This window comes from Mixophyes fleayi, chromosome 1 (assembly GCF_038048845.1).
Source record: "Mixophyes fleayi isolate aMixFle1 chromosome 1, aMixFle1.hap1, whole genome shotgun sequence".
NCBI classification, from domain to species: Eukaryota; Metazoa; Chordata; class Amphibia; order Anura; family Limnodynastidae; genus Mixophyes; species Mixophyes fleayi.
The window spans coordinates 347,731,593-347,751,533 of record NC_134402.1 but is presented as its reverse complement, the minus strand read 5'-3'; the positions used below and the strand labels follow the sequence as shown (position 1 = coordinate 347,751,533).

General features: G+C 40.0%; 1 protein-coding gene across 2 annotated transcripts in view; it reads left to right on the top strand.

Annotated features, from left to right (window-relative positions):
- The window catches only part of ADGRD1 (adhesion G protein-coupled receptor D1), a 434,837-nt gene that overhangs the window by 81,143 nt on the left and 333,753 nt on the right, over positions 1-19,941 (top strand). For both annotated transcript variants that reach the window (XM_075176425.1, XM_075176435.1), the window contains one exon: positions 2,985-3,060. In XM_075176425.1, coding sequence (XP_075032526.1) covers positions 2,985-3,060 — 76 coding nt within the window. The remainder of the gene's footprint in view (positions 1-2,984; positions 3,061-19,941) is intronic.

Below are 19,941 nucleotides of genomic sequence, written 5' to 3'. Positions count from 1 at the left end.
TCTAATTCTCTGCAGACTTTAATACATTAAGTACCTGAAATAGCATGAGGACTATGGACTTGGTCCCTGTCCAGCTGGCGTAGGAGTGAACAGTGTGGCTTGGTTGCTGAGACAGCACTCCATAGGGTCAGGAGCAGCATCATTGACAATTCGGTGACAACAAGGAAGCTTATTGCCTTTAGACTAGTAAGCTTCCTTGTGCAGTGAGCTGGGCTGTTTGTGTGATCTGTAAATATATCTATTTTTTATATAAAATATAGTACACTTGTGCTTTCCTAGTTGTCTGCTTAAGTGATTACGAACCCAGAGAGGTGCCTAGTGTCCTCAGCTAACACAAGGGCAGCTAGCCTGAGCGGCAAGAGAGCAAAGAATAAGCCTGGTATCAAGACAATATGGCATTGATACATTGGGACAGCTACACCGAGAAAGGACATTAGATACACATGAAAACTTTGCAATTGAATATGGAATGCAATTTTTTCTAAAGTACTTCATGCTTTGAAGTCACAATTTAAAATTATAATTCCCATAATATAATCATTCAATTTACAAGATATATACCATATGTCCAGAGAAACCAAACTGCTTTAAATTGTGCATGGCTGGTTAATAACTGGAGTCCAGACCAACTGTGACAACATTAAGGATCAAAGACACATTAACAGAGTTTATTACACAGCAGAAAAACTACATAAAATGAAACGATACCGAACTCAATGAATGAAAAATGCCTTATTGAGATTGATGCCCCCATAAATCACTGTCTGTATTGTACATATATTCAAACACATTGGAGGGATATTCTTCATGTGGTTATTGATAGGACCTCCATTTATTTTGTTCCCAAATTATGTATAATTGGATTGACTGATAACATGAGGTTATTTTAGTCTACTAGTAATGTACACTATGGACCCACTATGTTGCCCAGTTGCCTACAATTGCATGCTAAATCGCAGCCGCTAATCACATTCACTAAAAAAGCCACATATACAAAGTTGCAACTATAGAGATGCAAGCAGGTCGGCACCAGTAGCAGATGTGCCTGGTTTATGGAAGGCATAAGTCACACACACTTACACCCCACTTACACCAACAGTTCTATTCATTTATTTTTTTTGCAACAAACGCATTCGCAACTAGTCATCAAAAAATTAAAATGCTCTCAAATACAGCGGAAACAACTCCTGTCTCATGTACAAAAACAGATTGCTTAAACACGCACACAAACGCATATTATATACATTAGCAATGATCAGCATCAGCAGAGCATTCACAAACATCTAATCACAAGCAGTTCACTGTCAACATCACCCTTTATTTGCACCTGCCCCTGATCACCTGCAAATCTGTCTCAGGGGTATACGAGTCCCAGTCTGCATCTGTTTCCAAATGCACAAACAGTACTTGGCATGAGTTAATCTGCCTGCTCCCTCCCCTGCCCCACCTCTCCAGGCATAGCCTGGCATAAGTGCCAGAGTCACTAAAATCTGCAATACAATACGCAAACTGGTATAGTTCTCACTCTGCATCAACTCATATGTTCTAAGAATGATTTATTATTATTATTATTATTAATATTATTATTTATTATATGGGCAAGCATTGAAAGCACCCTTCTAAACCATCTAATTTACTATGGAAAATGCTGATTATCAAAGAATTATGTTTCATCAACATCACCATTTATTTATATAGCGCCACTGATTACGCAGCGCTGTACAGAGAACTCACTCACATCAGTCCCTGCCCCATTGGACCTTACAGTCTTAATTCCTTAACATACACACACAGACACGGGTCAATTTGATAGCAGCCAATTAACCTACTAGTATGTTTTTGGTGTGTGGGAGGAAACCCACGCAAACACGGGGAGAACATACAAACTCCACACAGATAAGGCCATGGTCAGGAATGGAACGCATTGCACCAATGCTGTGAGGCAGAAGTGCTAACCACTGAGCCACTGTGCTTCCCGGCACAAAATCACAAATATACATATCTGGTGTCCATCGAAGTTGGACAAGATTTGGGATGCAGGGATAGAGTTGTCCGTATAGTTAGTAGGGTGTTATATTAAGCAATAATATATTATAATCATCAAAAAGATATGGGATGCACAGACATACAATGATATCTCTAGGGATCATAAATTGATTTCACACACAGCGTCTTTGCCGTTTGTTTGATTCTTTATTTCTTTTTGTTTGTTCTTTGTTTTAACTGCAGTATTTTATTTGTACTCTTGTTAAAGATCAAACTATTCTTGGATGAAACACTGTCTATAACAATAACAAAAAAAGACTTAAAAAGCATGGAAATGGGGTGCTTGGACGGATCATCACCCATGGAGATCTACTAATTAAACATAGAACTGCATTGTAGAGCACTCATTGTCATTGCATTATCTGTAGCTATGTAAAGGAAGCCCTGCTGCTAGTAGAGGGTTATGTACATCTGCTGCGTTATTTGCAAAACCTCCTCTTTTTCCACTTGTCAATATTCATCCTGGTCACCGTGATTAATAGTAATCATTGCACCAAGCCATTCTTAAATCATTTCTACTTCTGAGTTCATGCAAAGTATTCACATTTCTTTCCGAAACATAAGCATCTGTCCTCATTGGTTTTCTATCTTATTAGACTCTGTGGAAAACATTATCATGTCATGTTCTAAATCATCCTCACTTGTTTACAGTTTCTGTTTTATAGATTCAGAGTGCATCTTTATTCATGGGATGGTTTAGTTGTCTGTCACATAGCAAATACTTAGCAGTATTCAGTAAGCAGTACTGGCAGTCCGTGCAGAGAGCGGTACAGCTAGAATGGCAGGAATGTTTTGTGACCTGTAGAGAGCCTTCTATTCACAGTTTAGTGTTATCAATTATGAAAGAAGTGTGATGTGTGCTCTTTAATGAGCAAAATATTTCATTGTTAGGTGAGACTTGTTTAATGTTTCTTCTTTTTACATTTTGTTCATTCAAGAACGAACAACAATTGTTGGACTGCTGTACCATACAATGCATCGGCACTACAGGCAGATTAAACCCAGCGAAACCAGGTAGGTGAAATATCAGAAAAACCTTTTTTCCTTTTATTTTTGAACTTTAAATGTAATTTGAAGAGGTTTTGAAAGGTTAGATGCACATAGTCCAATGTCCCACATGCCAATGAATAAATTGTAGCACTGCCTCCATATTCTTATTTTAAACTCCATGGGGTAAATGTATCAATCTGCGGGTTCTTCAACACCCGCGTGTTCAGTCTCTTCCGCGATTAAATTTCAAGCGGCGCTGCATTGTAAAGGGTTAACTTCCCTTTACAATGCAGCGCCGCTTGAAATTTAATGTCACTGTTGGGCCAAAGTCAACTTGTATCACTTAAGTACATTTGTACATCTTCAGATTGTCCCCCCAAATTTCCTTTTACTTGCACAGCACATCCACCCCCTTCCTCCGATGGTAACAGAACTTTTCATTGCACAAGAAGACACAAACAGGGTCCTACAAGAGGCAGCAGTGTGATTGGAAATCAAAATATCTGAGTAATTAAATAGCACATTGTGTGTTGTTTTAGAATCATCATTGCTTTTTTTTCTCACCCCCCTCTCTGATGTAGATATAAAATAATGCAATCTAATTGGAAAAAATTAAATAAAAAATGTGATCATCCACATTTGATTAATTCGATCACCCTTGAAAATCATTGTATCATTGTGTGGTTAAGCAGATAAACCAATCAGAATTAAGCAATCTTTTTACCGTGCATGCTCAGGCATCTCTTATTTAGATCATTCTGTGTATGTGAAAATTGTTCAATGATTGCTTAAAATAAGATTGCTTGCATCAGGTTCATGTACTTGTGTTTCTGATGTGTACTTTCCACATGCATTCACAAGGGGGGTGTATGTATGCAATACTCTTACGGGACTAAAGCAGCCATAATGATCATGGTATGAGTCTATTATTACTCAGTGTATATCCATGTGGGCCTTTGTGAATAAGAATAGTGTCACACAGGCACTTTCTGCGTGCAGTGTATAACATACCGAGGAACCAGATTGGGTTCACAGAGCATATCTGGCTCTCGGAGAAGTTCTACACTGGGTGCACAAAGTGCTTGTGTGACACTACTGCTAAGGTACAAATGGAGACCTAAGTAAATGGTGTTTTTAGTTATGCTTTTTTTTTTATTAAATACTATTTATTGAAAGCATCATAAACAGTACATAACAAGGTTACAGTATTACAGCACAAAAAGTAACAAATACATGCAATCCAGCTTGTATCCAAAACAAAATCCATAACCGAAAAATGTTGATGCAAATTTTACAAAGGAATAAGGGAAGGGGTACAGGGGAGGCTACTAGTATGTAAAGGTGTCAGTTTGAATCTGAACCAGGTGGTAGACAAATACTGAATTAGAGATTAAGCAGACTCCATGAAAAGGAGTCCAAGAATCCCAAACCTTGTGAAAAGAAGCAGAGGGGTTGCTCAGAATATTTCTTATGTGTTCCATTTGATAATTGTACAACCTTTGCATTCAGACATAGATGACGGTAGATGGGGGAAGGGTTCCATGAGGCTGCTATTTGGCATGTCTCAGCACTCAAGAAGTGCCTAAGTAGTTTATGGGGATGTTTGGGGAAATCTGTAATAGGCAGAGGGAGCAGGATATGCTTAGTTTAATGTAGAGTCTGCAAACCAATCATGTGAGTGGCTGGAGAAAATACTTCTGTCCAAAATCACTGGAGTGTGGGTCAGCTCACCGTATGTGCATGAAAGACCCTCACTGGCCGCAGTTCCTTCAACAAGCATAAGAAGCATCATGGCATAGAGTACGAAGCCTAGTTGGGATGTAATACCACCGATAGAGAGGCTTGTAGACATTCTCTTTGAAGGACACACTAATGGAGGTTTTAGCAACTCCTTTGTGGATATCAGCCTATCATCATCATCATCATCATCATCATCATCTATTTATATAGCGCCACTGATTCCGCAGCGCTGTACAGAGAACTCATTCACATCTGTCCCTGCCCCATTGGAGCTTACAGTCTAAATCAGGGTTGTCCAACCCGCGGCCCACGGGCCGCATGCGGCCCAGCACGCCTGTAAATGTGGCCCAGAAGGAGTTTTGGTTGTGGCAAGGGGACAGCACTGTTAATGGAAAAAAAAATCCTGCAAAAAAAAGAAAAGAAAATACTTACCTTTCGGTCACGCGATCACGTCAGCTGGTACTCCGGCTCCCTCCCTTGTCTCCTCCTCCGTGCGGTGCTCGCAGTGAATGTCGGGCGTGATGTCATCACGCCCAACATCCATTGCGGAGCGCAGCACAGAGGAGTCACCCGCGCGAGAAGAACAATCAGCAGCACAGAATTGGAGAAGAGAAGAGGACAGGAGAACAAGCCGTTTAAAAGGTAAGTTAAGGGGGATTTTTTTTATTATTTCAAGGGACGCTGACCAGTGAATAAAAGTCACCTGGTCCTGGAGCATCATGGACCTTATCTCCCTGCTACATACTTCTACTTGTAATACTAATGGGGCATTATATATTATTCTCTTTGGCCCATTATAAGTTGTTATCCCTTAACTAACATAGTGGTGTAATTAGCAAAACAGGTCACAATTTGAGGTCACAGTGATGTATATGTCAGGTACCGCAGGCCTGGTCAGGGCACCCTGCTATGCAATGCCTGGCTTAAATGTACTTTATTGATATTGCATCGAAACAATACAAAAAGTGATTATAGTATAATAACTAGAGAGGATTTTTTGAACAGGGCGATTGAAAGGTAAGTATAGGGGGATTTGAAAAAAAAGTGATATATATATATAAATATATATATATATCACTTTTTTTCTCATATATATATATGTTAACTATGTTTTCTATGTTTTTTTGGATGATCAGCTATCGTTATTGTATCTTATGTGCGGCCCAAATCAACTCGTCGTCCTCCAATGTGGCCCAGGGAAGCTAAAAGGTTGGACACCCCTGGTCTAAATTCCCTAATATAGACACACACTAACAGACAGACTCATACAGACAGACAGACAGGGAGACAGACAGGTAGAGACTAGGGTCAATTTTTGATAGCAGCCAATTAACCTACTAGTATGTTTTTGGAGTGTGGGAGGAAACCGGAGCACCCGGAGGAAACCCACGCAAACACAGGGAGAACATACAAACTCCACACAGATAAGGCCATGGTTGGGAATTGAACTCATGACCCAAGTGCTGTGAGGCAGAAGTGCTACCACTACGCCACCGTGCTGCCCACTCCTCCGGATCTAAGGAGGTAGCAAAATCAGCTTCCCATTTTCTTTGATATTCGTTCTTCTCATCAATTGTGATGAGGAGGAGAGCATTGTGATGAGGAGGAGAGCATTATAGAGCATTGTGATGAGGAAGGGCGCATTATAGAGCATTGTGATGAGGAAGGGCGCATTATAGAGCATTGTGATGAGGAAGAGAGCATTATAGAGCATTGTGATGAGGAAGGGCGCATTATAGAGCATTGTGATGAGGAGGAGAGCATTATAGAGCATTGTGATGAGGAAGGGCGCATTATAGAGCATTGTGATGAGGAGGAGAGCATTATAGAGCATTGTGAAGAGGAGGAGAGCATTATAGAGCATTGTGATGAGGAAGAGGGCATTATAAAGCATTGTGATGAGGAGGAGAGCATTATAGAGCAGCATTGTGATGAGGAGAGCATTATAGAGCATTGTGATGAGGAGCAGAGCATTATAGAGCAGCATTGTGATGAGGAGAGCATTATAGAGCATTGTGATGAGGAGGAGAGCATTATAGAACATTGTGATGAGGAGGAGCGCAGTATAGAGCATTGTGATGAGGAGAAGAGCATTATAGAGCATTGTGATGAGGAGAAGAGCATTATAGAGCATTGTAATGAGGAGAGCATTATAGAGCATTGTGATGAGGAAGAGCGCATTATAGAGCATTGTGATGAGGAGGAGAGCATTATAGAGCATTGTGATGAGGAAGAGCGCATTATAGAGCATTGTGATGAGGAAGGGCGCATTATAGAGCATTGTTATGAGGAGGAGAGCATTATAGAGCATTGTGATGAGGAAGAGAGCATTATAGAGCATTGTGATGAGGAAGGGCGCATTATAGAGCATTGTGATGAGGAGGAGAGCATTATAGAGCATTGTGAAGAGGAGGAGAGCATTATAGAGCATTGTGATGAGGAAGAGAGCATTATAAAGCATTGTGATGAGGAGGAGAGCATTATAGAGCAGCATTGTGATGAGGAGAGCATTATAGAGCATTGTGATGAGGAGGAGAGCATTATAGAGCATTGTGATGAGGAAGAGCGCATTATAGAGCATTGTGATGAGGAGGAGAGCATTATAGAGCATTGTGATGAGGAAGAGCGCATTATAGAGCATTGTGATGAGGAGGAGAGCATTATAGAGCATTGTGAAGAGGAGGAGAGCATTATAGAGCATTGTGATGAGGAAGAGGGCATTATAAAGCATTGTGATGAGGAGGAGAGCATTATAGAGCAGCATTGTGATGAGGAGAGCATTATAGAGCATTGTGATGAGGAGGAGAGCATTATAGAGCATTGTGAAGAGGAGGAGAGCATTGAAGGAGAGCATTATAGTACATTGAGATGACACTTTTGGTGGAATGACCCGCTAGACAGAGGTTCTCCATCATAGAGAATGGTCTGCTCAGAAAGCGCTTAGTAATGCTTTTTTTGATCCATAAGTGAATGGCTAATTTCTTATTAAAGCATACAATTATATTCATTTGTCTTTCCTATACACTAAGCATTACAAAAACAAGTGGGTAAATACACTCTATGTGTGGTATAACAATTAGATTATATCACATGTGAAAGTTTGTTCACTAAAAATTTAAAACCATAAGGAAATTACATAATTTAAAAGATAACTACTTATCACTGTAAGGAGGTAAATAGGGCAAACTGGCTGATGAAATTTAGACAGGCTGTCTGCCTTCATTTGTGCAAGTACACATAGGCATGTAGAGTAAATTGGGTGCATTTGTGGAGGAGCAAAATATTGCACAATCATGGGGAACCAGTTAGGAGAAAGGTGCTGCCTTTGAAGAATGAAAAGATTCAGTGAGGCACCTGTAATGTGGAAACAAGTTTTAATTTGATAGAGCAAGATTATTGTGAGAGAAAGCGGTGTAGAGGGCGCATTGTTAAGGGTGTTCCTTGTCATGACCGGCCATACATCCTTCACATTTCTGCAATAGCTCAGATATGTAGGAGATCAGGTCTCGTCCTATATATTAAATGAGACAAAATACTTCCTATACACAATGAGCTAAATAATACATATATATATAATTATAAAAAACATGGTAGGTGTATCCTCCACCAGTCCCACACTAGGCAGCCAGGGCTGGTTACCACTATGACAGGGAGAACACCAGCGTGGCTGGTTGCACGCTGCCCGGGTTTTACCTATTTATTTATTACATTGAACACAGTACATTCGGATTGTTTTGTCACTTGTAAATGCACGTCTCAATAGGTTCCATTAAAAATGTTGGTTATTAACAGAGAAGCGCACTGATAATCACTAGGGATGAGCGCGCTCGGATTTCTGAAATCCGAGCCCACCCGAACGTTGCGGATCCGAGTCGGATCCGAGACAGATCCGGGTATTGGCGCCAAATTCAAAAGTGAAACTGAGGCTCTGACTCATAATCCCGTTGTCGGATCTCGCGATACTCGGATCCTATAAATTCCCCGCTAGTCGCCGCCATCTTCACTCGGGCATTGATCAGGGTAGAGGGAGGGTGTGTTAGGTGGTCCTCTGTGCTGTTTAGTTCTGTGCTGTTTAGTTCTGTGCTGTTTAGTGCTGTGCTGTTTAGTGCTGTGCTGTGCTGTGCTGTGCTGTGTTCTGCAGTATCAGTCCAGTGGTGCTGTGTGCTGTGCTCTGTCCTTCTGAGGTCAGTGGTGCTGCTGGGTCCTGTGCTGTGTCCTGTTCAGTCCAGTGGTGCTGTGTCCTGTGCTCTGTGCTTCTAAGGGCATAGTTATTTCCCCAATATTCCCCTGTGTTTAAAAAAATAAAAAAAAGTTTTTTTTATAAAATACCAAAAACTACTTTAATATTTTTTAATTACCACAAAATTTTCACAACCAATCCTGCAGTATAAGCCCATTGGTACTGCAATATTACCAAGTTCACACATTCAGCAGTAAAAGTCCAGTGGTACTGCAATATTACAAAGTTTACACATTCTGCAGTATCAGTCCAGTGGTGCTGTGTCCTGTGCTCTGTCCTGCTGAGTTCCGTAGTGCTGCTGGGTCCTGTGCCGTGTCCTGTTCAGTCCAGTGGTGCTGTGTCCTGTGCTCTGTGCTTCTAAGGGCATAGTTATTTCCCCATTATTCCCAAGTTTGTAAAAAATAAAAAAAAAGTAAAAAAAAATAAAAAAATTAAAAAAAAAAAAAAATATATAATAATTATAACCAAATTTGCAAAACCAATCCAGCATTATAAGTCCATTGGTACTGCAATATTACCAAGTTCACACATTCAGCAGTAAAAGTCCAGTGGTACTGCAATATTACAAAGTTTACACATTCTGCAGTATCAGTCCAGTGGTGCTGTGTCCTGTGCTCTGTCCTGCTGAGTTCCGTAGTGCTGCTGGGTCCTGTGCCGTGTCCTGTTCAGTCCAGTGGTGCTGTGTCCTGTGCTCTGTGCTTCTAAGGGCATAGTTATTTCCCCATTATTCCCAAGTTTGTAAAAAATAAAAAAAAAGTAAAAAAAAATAAAAAATTAAAAAAAAAAAAAATATATATAATAATTATAACCAAATTTGCAAAACCAATCCAGCATTATAAGTCCATTGGTACTGCAATATTACCAAGTTCACACATTCAGCAGTAAAAGTCCAGTGGTACTGCAATATTACAAAGTTTACACATTCTGCAGTATCAGTCCAGTGGTGCTGTGTCCTGTGCTCTGTCCTGCTGAGTTCCGTAGTGCTGCTGGGTCCTGTGCCGTGTCCTGTTCAGTCCAGTGGTGCTGTGTCCTGTGCTCTGTGCTTCTAAGGGCATAGTTATTTCCCCATTATTCCCAAGTTTGTAAAAAATAAAAAAAAAGTAAAAAAAAATAAAAAATTTAAAAAAAAAAAAATATATATAATAATTATAACCAAATTTGCAAAACCAATCCAGCATTATAAGTCCATTGGTACTGCAATATTACCAAGTTCACACATTCTGCAGTATCTTGTGCTACATATAATGGAGACCAAAAATTTGGAGGATAAAGTAGGGAAAGATCAAGACCCACTTCCTCCTAATGCTGAAGCTGCTGCCACTAGTCATGACATAGACGATGAAATGCCATCAACGTCGTCTTCCAAGCCCGATGCCCAATCTCGTAGTACCGGGCATGTAAAATCCAAAAAGCCCAAGTTAAGAAAAAGTAGCAAAAAGAGAAACTTAAAATCATCTGAGGAGAAACGTAAAGTTGCCAATATGCCATTTACGACACGGAGTGGCAAGGAACGGCTTAGGCCCTGGCCCGTGTTCATGACTAGTGGTTCAGCTTCACCCACGGATCTTAGCCCTCCTCCTCCTCCCCCCCCCCTACAAAAAATTGAAGAGAGTTATGCTGTCAGCAACAAAACAGCAAACAACTCTGCCTTCTAAAGAGAAATTATCACAAATCCCCAAGGCGAGTCCAAGCGTGTTGGTGGTTGTCAAGCCTGACCTTCCCATCACTGTACGGGAAGAGGTGGCTCGGGAGGAGGCTATTGATGATGTAGCTGGCGCTGTGGAGGAACTTGATGATGAGGATGGTGATGTGGTTATTGTAAATGAGGCACCAGGGGGGGAAACAGCTGATGTCCATGGGATGAAAAAGCCCATCGTCATGCCTGGTCAGAAGACCAAAAAATGCACCTCTTCGGTCTGGAGTTATTTTTATCCAAATCCAGACAACCAATGTATGGCAATATGTAGCTTATGTAAAGCTCAAATAAGCAGGGGTAAGGATCTTGCCCACCTAGGAACATCCTCCCTTATACGTCACCTGAATAACCTTCATAGTTCAGTGGTTAGTTCAGGAACTGGGGCTAGGACCCTCATCGGTACAGGGACACCTAAATCCCGTGGTCCAGTTGGATACACACCAGCAACACCCTCCTCGTCAACTTCCTCCACAATCTCCATCAGATTCAGTCCTGCAGCCCAAGTCACCAGCCAGACTGAGTCCTCCTCAATACGGGATTCATCCGAGGAATCCTGCAGCGGTACGCCTACTACTGCCACTGCTGCTGTTGCTGCTGTTAGTCGGTCATCTTCCCAGAGGGGAAGTCGTAAGACCGCTAAGTCTTTCACCAAACAATTGACCGTCCAACAGTCGTTTGCCATGACCACCAAATACGATAGTAGTCACCCTATTGCAAAGCGTATAACTGCGGCTGTAACTGCAATGTTGGTGTTAGACGTGCGCCCGGTGTCCGCCATCAGTGGAGTGGGATTTAGAGGGTTGATGGAGGTATTGTGGCCCCGGTATCAAGTTGGGTACCGGGGCCACCCCACTACGCAGTCCAGATACTTGTTTGGTGGAATTCTGACACGTGGAGGGTGTATTTATTTTATTGTGGCCCCGGTATCAAGTTGGGTACCGGGGCCACCCCACTACGCAGTCCAGATACTTGTTTGGTGGAATTCTGACACGTGGAGGGTGTATTTATTTTATTGTGGCCCCGGTATCAAGTTGGGTACCGGGGCCACCCCACTACGCAGTCCAGATACTTGTTTGGTGGAATTCTGACACGTGGAGGGTGTATTTATTTTATTGTGGCCCCGGTATCAAGTTGGGTACCGGGGCCACCCCACTACGCAGTCCAGATACTTGTTTGGTGGAATTCTGACACGTGGAGGGTGTATTTATTTTATTGTGGCCCCGGTACCAAATTGTGTACCGGGGCCACCACACTACGCAGTCAAGATAGATAGATGCGTATCATAGATAAAGTACATTCAGTGGTGTGGGGCAAATTGAAAAATATTCAAAATGCACTGACATTATCAAAAACAAGAGGTTGTCACATGCTAAAACTCCAACATGTATATGATGGAGAGGATGGAGGAGCAGCCGTATGTGTAGTGTAATGCAGACCTGTTGAAGGTTTTTTATATATTTTATTGTGGTGCCCAGTGCCCACTCCTCTACGCAGTCCAGGTACATTTATTGGTGCGAATCAAACAAGTTGATGGTTTTCTTATTATATATATTGTGGTGACCCACTCCTCTACGCAGTCCAGGTACATTTATTGGTGCGATTCATAAAAGTTCAGGGTTTTTAAGATATTGTGGTGACCCACTCCTCTACGCAGTCCAGGTACATTTATTGGTGCGATTCATAAAAGTTCAGGGTTTTTAATATATTGTGGTGACCCACTCCTCTACGCAGTCCAGGTACATTTATTGGTGCGAATCAAACAAGTTGATGGTTTTCTTATTATATATATTGTGGTGACCCACTCCTCTACGCAGTCCAGGTACATTTATTGGTGCGATTCATAAAAGTTCAGGGTTTTTAAGATATTGTGGTGACCCACTCCTCTACGCAGTCCAGGTACATTTATTGGTGCGATTCATAAAAGTTCAGGGTTTTTAATATATTGTGGTGACCCACTCCTCTACGCAGTCCAGGTACATTTATTGGTGCGAATCAAACCAGTTGATGGTTTTCTTATTATATATATTGTGGTGACCCACTCCTCTACGCAGTCCAGGTACATTTATTGGTGCGAATCATAAAAGTTCAGGGTTTTTAATATATATTGTGGTGACCCACTCCTCTACGCAGTCCAGAAAGATACCTTGTTGCAACGTTTTGGACTAATAACTATATTGTGAGGTGTTCAGAATACACTGTAAATTAGTGGAAATGCTTGTTATTGAATGTTATTGAGGTTAATAATAGCCTAGGAGTGAAAATAAGCCCAAAAACTTGATTTTTAAACTTTTTATGTTTTTTTCAAAAAAAATCCGAATCCAATACCTTAAATCCGAACCGAGACCTTTCGTCAAGTGTTTTGCGAGACAAATCCGAACCTCAAAAATAACGAAAATCCGGATCCAAAACACAAAACACGAGACCTCAAAAGTCGCCGGTGCACATCCCTAATAATCACGCTATGATTGATGCAATAACAAAAACATCACACACACCTCATAATAAATAACTGAAACATAATAAAGACATTCTAGATGTCACATCGCTCTCATAATTTATTTAAGCCATAACTAAGTGTAATCCAATGAGTATTATTTCAGTAGCAATGGTTGGTACTAAAGGGGTAGGAGGTTGGAATTGATCAGGGGCGGGCTGGACCAGGGGGTAGGGGGGCAGCGGGCACCCGGGCCGCTCAATCAAACGGCTGTTTGGGCCGGCCACCCCCCCCCAGTCCCCCACTGTGGATGCAATAATAGCTTAATATTCATTACATCCTAATAATTGTATTTTAAGGTGAGAAAAAAAAATTATAGTTTTTTTTTTTTTAAATGTTTTGTCATTATTAACAGGTGAAGTTTTTCATTTTATCTGTGCGTTCTTCTGTGACTTTCAATTCTACATATGTATTGGAAGTATTCTGCAGTGTCTTGTCTGTTAGAGCAGAGTGTACTTAGACCCACATTCATCAACAGACGTATCTTTACAGCCACACCTTGCTGGAAATGGACATGCATATGCCTGATATACGTGTGGTTTTTTTTTTTTTTAAATGCACATTACGTTCATTTTGCATTTGTTAATGCACCAGGCCCTATGTCTCCAAGGAAACTAAGAGCATTTGTGTGACATTTCTAATTGTAATTTGTCAACACTTTTGGGCAGACCTTTTAATTTGCAGCATAAAATTTAATTTAAGAATTCTTATTTTCAATTCATTGAATGAATTCATCAAGGTATAAGGGCTGCTTATTAAAATTCTTTATTTGTAAAGAAGTAAGCTCTGTGGAATTTTCTATATGATACACATAAAATGGGCATAAATTAAAGCTTATATTATAATCCTTTTTTTAAATGATACATTGTTCAAATAAACAAGTACAGGAAAGTATTAAATTTGTAATAAGAAGACTTAATTGCTTTTCATTGACTTTTGTGTTCTATTTTTGTGTATATATTTGTTGTTTTGAATGAATAAGAACATTGGGCATGATTCATTAAGGATCTTAAATGAAGAGGATCCTTATTTCAGTCTCCTGGACAAAACCATGTTACAATGCAAGGGGTGCAAATGAGTGTTCTGTTTTGCACATAAGTTAAATACTGACTGTTTTTTCATGTAGCACACAAATACTTGATAGCTTATTTGTACACTGAAATTTAAAGTTGATATGTGTGTGTTACATGAAAAAAAGAGTCAGTATTTAACTTATGTGCAAAACAGAATACTCATTTGCACCCCTTGCATTGTAACATGGTTTTGTCCAGGAGACTGAAATAAGGATCCTCTTCATTTAAGATCCTTAATGAATCAGGCCCATTGTTCTAACTGGAATAAATGTACTAATTACAATATCACAGCCCTTTTCTGGGCTGAGCCAATGTTCATGAAAGTGCAATTAACTAGGAATCATAGATGTCACTGAGGCGCGAGGCACATGCCTCATGTCTCAGTAATTTTCCTAGTTCTTAATGGTTTAATTAGATGAACACAGAATGGCACAACAAAATATCAGACAGGTGCCCTTAAATTCCTTCCCTATATGACCTAGTTCATTCTTTCATTTATTAACTGTATACATCAATGTGTGTGCTATTATTTTGTTCTGCTGTCTTACTTCATCTGATGGTATGAGAGCACAATTCTTTCCAAGTGACAGAAAAGCACTTACGATGTAGGAGTAAGGAGTAGCATGTTTAAATCATTTAGAGCCAAGAAATGTGAAATTTCACAAGGTGAATGAAGCTCATGTCAGTTGTATTCTTATGAACTGTTCACTGAGTTAGCGTTATTAAATCTGAAAGCAATTGTGAAGGACCATTCACATTATGCACGTCTGGTGCCAACGTAATCATTCGCAGATAGGCAGGTGAATAGAGAGTAAACTAAAAAGGTATTATCCAGTGATTTGAACAAAACCATCCTCTTGGGAATTCCACAAAATAGCAAGCAGTTTTTTAAAAAAATGTAAAATGTATTTAGTACTTTGTGTTCCTATATAATATGAATATGATATCCTCAGAACTCAGTGTTCCCTTTACAAAATCGGTCTGTGGGGGTCACTATTAATGCTCCCACTGTAAAAAAGTATCTCTCAACTGTAAGCATTTGTCACCTGGAAGCACCTCCTGGTTCAGGTCAGCATCACATTTACCTCCTGGTTTAGGTCATTGTTTGTAGTTTATTAGCCCACCCGCCAACCAGACTCCATTGTCAGTGTGATACTAGTCTTTGTTTTTCCCACTTATTTTCCACTCATTTCCATGTGCCACAGTATTAGCTCATTTGAATTATAAGTCGAGGTACCCAGGTCATCAGTTGACATTTTGCACAAACAGTCCAGAGACACTCCTACTAACAAGCATATATGCATCTGTGCCCAGGTCTGGCTCTGTCGCATTTATGAGAACCCCCTTCCCTCCCTCGTTCCTCCTCTCCAAGTGTAATGATTCATAACTGAAAGATGCAACCAAATCTGCATAAGAACGTACGCATACTTGTTTTGGGTGCAAGCACAGTAGGAAATGTGTAATTTTTGCCAAAACATTTATGTCTAACACTACATAGCCCCTTTGTGTGCATTTATTTTCCCTATAGGGTGGTGTTACAGTCTTTCTTAGACGTAATGTGAGGGAGATTATTTGGGGTTGTTATCCAACAGGTAACACATTTTTTTCCAGTTTCATCCTACACCAGAGGTACTTAACCTGCGAGTTGAGAAACCAAAAATCCCAATAAACATGGTGGGTATTTTTCAAAACTATTGCACACTAGCCAGGCATACATCATATCTGTTTCTGCCTTATGCAGCAACTGAAATGAAGGCCCTTTTCATCTTTAATATAAATTACCAAAAATATTTGTGTGACTAGATAAATGCTTAAAATTTGTTCGTGCATAGAAACTTTTGGATTTTTGCTGTCCTAGATTGCTGCCTTTGGTTATCTCATTATAGGCACAAGTACTCATGTACTTTAAAGCTGAACTAAAAGTACCAGGGCTGACTTAAAAGGCTATTTGCCAATAGACTCCTTTTTATGTCAACAAGGGTGATTTTTTTTTTTCTTGCTGATTATTTCAGTGGTAAAAAATATCCTTGTTGCAGTTTACCAAAATACTATTTCGACCAAATCTAAATTTTACAGAACAAATTCTTTCATTTATATTAATATGTTTTTGTTTGTCTTTTAAATTTTAGTTTAGTCTTAAAATGAGCGTATTTAAATGACCAAAGTGTAAAATAAGTTTCAACAACATAAGCCACCCAGATTGAACGCCCCAATTAATCATTAGTAAGCCATAAGAGCTAAATTAACACCTGCTACGCTCAGGATTAAGTTCTAATGCGACTCTAAAATGTCTGATAACTTCCCACCTGACTCGCACCACTAATGCACGAGGCTGGTTGGCGAGAGTCTATGGGGGCAGTACGACAGTTCCAGGCAAAAATTACTCTTAATTTTTTGCTTTGTGCACATGATCGGTTCGAAGCTGACACCAAAATAGTAAATGGATAGTAAAATAAGGCACAAAGTAAAAACTAATGATATTTCATATGCATGTGAAAGATTTTTTGTGATCCTTCTAAAATAACATTAATTTCAACAACTGTAATCGACAGTGTAACTCTTCCATATCAAACTGTCAAATCACGAGTTTTCAATAGAATACGATGCTGTGGAAAAGGGGGTTCATTACGTCAGGTTAATTTTGACATTTCAATACCCCGTTTATGAACGAGTGTATTTGTAAAAAAAAAAAAGGCAATATTGATTGTGACAGGATGGACCTCCTATGCTACCCTGTCTGTTGTGTTGCTGGGGACCGGCTGGGCCTGCCCTGCTACCATCCCCTTTTTCTTTCCCCAAATGTGCCCTCTAACTGCAGTAGGAGGGATTTTTGCTGCTGCTGCCACCACTGAGCTCCTTAGCGGCCCCTAGAACAGCGTCCTTCTGGGTAACTTCCGCTGCTAGTGTGCCTTGCTGGTACACCTTGGCTGGTACCCCTGATCTCTTGCCTTCAGATCAGGATTGCCGTGGATGATTCTCCTTGGCCTATAACACTGGCCAGAGCTGCAGGGTAGTGGGCAGAGTGTTGGTACTGAATGCAGAGTCCCAACCTCAGAACAGCCGGATAATGAATTAGATTGGTCTATTCTGTGGTCACAGGAATTACAGCAGGTAAGTAGTACTCAAAGCAGGTTCCTGAAGCAGCGATGTTTTATTAGCTCAAATGTCTTAAGAAGGACAGTTATATACACGAGTTTAAGGTACTAGTGATTTCCAGAAGTACAGATGGTATAATACATTTCAGTGTAGAACAGGGGCTCTTTAAATACAATTTTGGACACTAGCTTGGCAGGAGGTAATTCGACCTCCTGCCCCTTTAACCAATCCAGACTGATTTATGCAGCCTGGAGAGGTTTAACACCTTTGTATATTGCTACTAGCGGTGCCACTACATTTTAGGTTTTCTATTGAATGTTTACCACCAGGATATAACATTTCTATAATCTGGCTTTGAACACAATTTAACTTGCAAAAGTCACATTCATCTGTGATCACTTGCATAAAGAGGTTATCAGCAAGTATAATTACCTCCTCCTGACTTTCAGGCTCACCATATGTTTTGGTCACTGAGCGATGAAATGATTACCTGTCTCTAGGCAGTTTCAAAACCCAAACATGTCATACTGTCTCAGAAGGACATACTTTTCTATACAAAGCACATACCAATATAAAAGTAAAAGTGCATTTTGTAATGATATACAGAGGTGCATTTCACTCCTAATTAAAATAAATATCTTTGATAAATTATTTCTATGTGATCCAGTAATAAGTTATTTATAAGGTCAAAGGGCATAGGAGTTCAAGCAGAATCTGAAGTTAAGCAAAGGGTCACAGCAGGAGATTATTCAGGATACAGAAGAACACAGGAACAGAGAGCTGGTCAGCAATGTAGATACACAGGACACTATAACTGCCTATATGTAAACATGCACCAATAAGCTTGGTTCTACACAATTGCCCCTAATTAGCCCAGCCAGTGATCAAAAACTTTAGAGCACGCTTGACTGCCCAGCTGACTTGGTCGCGACAGTGAAAGGCAGAGCGTCCCGACCGTTGCCTTAGACGTCACTTGCCACAGATGTCACTTCCAGTTCCCCAACCGGGAATCGGATGTGACATCCTGATCGTCATGATGACGGCCGGGATGCAGCCAAGGAGCAAGAGAGAGTGGCAGCGTGACATATATGCTCAATTTGTCTTAGGGAAAGTATTCACCCCTCCCTTCTCCCCATCGATTTGAGTTCACCGCTTAGATGCTATATATCGCTGCGTCAATAGCTGTCTGAAATGGGTGCAGACTGAAATTCACAAACGTGCGCCGGAAGCAAAATGGTGCTAGCTTTAAACCGGAAATGGAGCAGAGTTTTCAATCTTTTTATAGATTAAGAATCTTTGAGCAGTTCTTTATACAATCAAAATATGGAAATTTGCAGTAGAATACTCACGCTTTGGCAACATGTCCTGAAAATACTTTCTTGCTTTTCAAACACTTATTGCTGCGAATCTGCCTAACCCAAATCAAGGCGCACTTAAGGTAAAAAATTACTGATACCCATCTAGTGGGTTAGCTGAAACTACAGACCTCTATACTGCGCCCACATTATCAAATGCTTTTCAGACACAGCAAAGACTCTAAAAGATTAGTTAACTTTAGAATTAACAAATTGTTTTATTTTTTGACATTGGTAAGTACATAGAAGTTAGATTTTTACAAAAAAATGTACATTTTTAAGTATATCTAATTGAAGTTTTTTGAATACAGCCTTATTTGATTACAGCTAAATTAATGCAGCACTCCAACATGAAAAGGTTCCCACTCCAGCCAACTCTAGCCAGTGGTAATTGCTCGTGAGATCTCCCATTTCTCTGGCTATAGACTATTCCCCTTTCATAAATCAGTTCCTTACACAGGTCTTGAATAATGCTGCTCTGTTCTATAAATTATCAAGATAATAGCACCCATAATAATGATTCAACATCAAGTAATGGAGCCACAGGCTTTTGTTTATTTTTATCAATTTCTTAAGAGAAACAGTGAACCAGGCAACCAAGTAACCCCAAGGGCCATGAAAACCATGTCCGCTAAACAAACCAATGGTCCCGTATTTGTCATGCCCATCCACCTGGCCACCTAACCTTCTGTTCCATTGAAATTGCTGTCTTATACACTGAGTATTTTGTGTAGAAATATATATCAATTACTGTGTGTATGTGAGGTTTGAAATATCTAAAAAAAATTCTTTCCTCTTGTTTTTTTCGTTTTATTTTTTTTTATAAAAGTATTGCCAAAGTTTACATTGTCCAATAACACAATTGACTGAATAGTGACCAAAAAAACAACAACAATAATAAACTGTAAAAGTATATTATAGGACAGTAGTTGTGAAATAAAACCATGGATCAAAACTATTTTTTGCTCATTCCTGGAATGCATGATTGGCAGTCTGCTTTCCTGCAGTAGTGTTCCAGAATTCTGCAAATTGTCATTCTTTGACAGTTTCCCTTTCAAAAGGTAGGCTGGTGTTCAATATGCATTTGTATATGTGCCCTCCTATTGTGACAATTAGGTGATTACACACTTTCTCCTGGTGGATACATCCGTGTAGTATTTTATTTAATGATGGTTGCCTCAGATTTTCATAAGAATAACATCCTCTGAAAT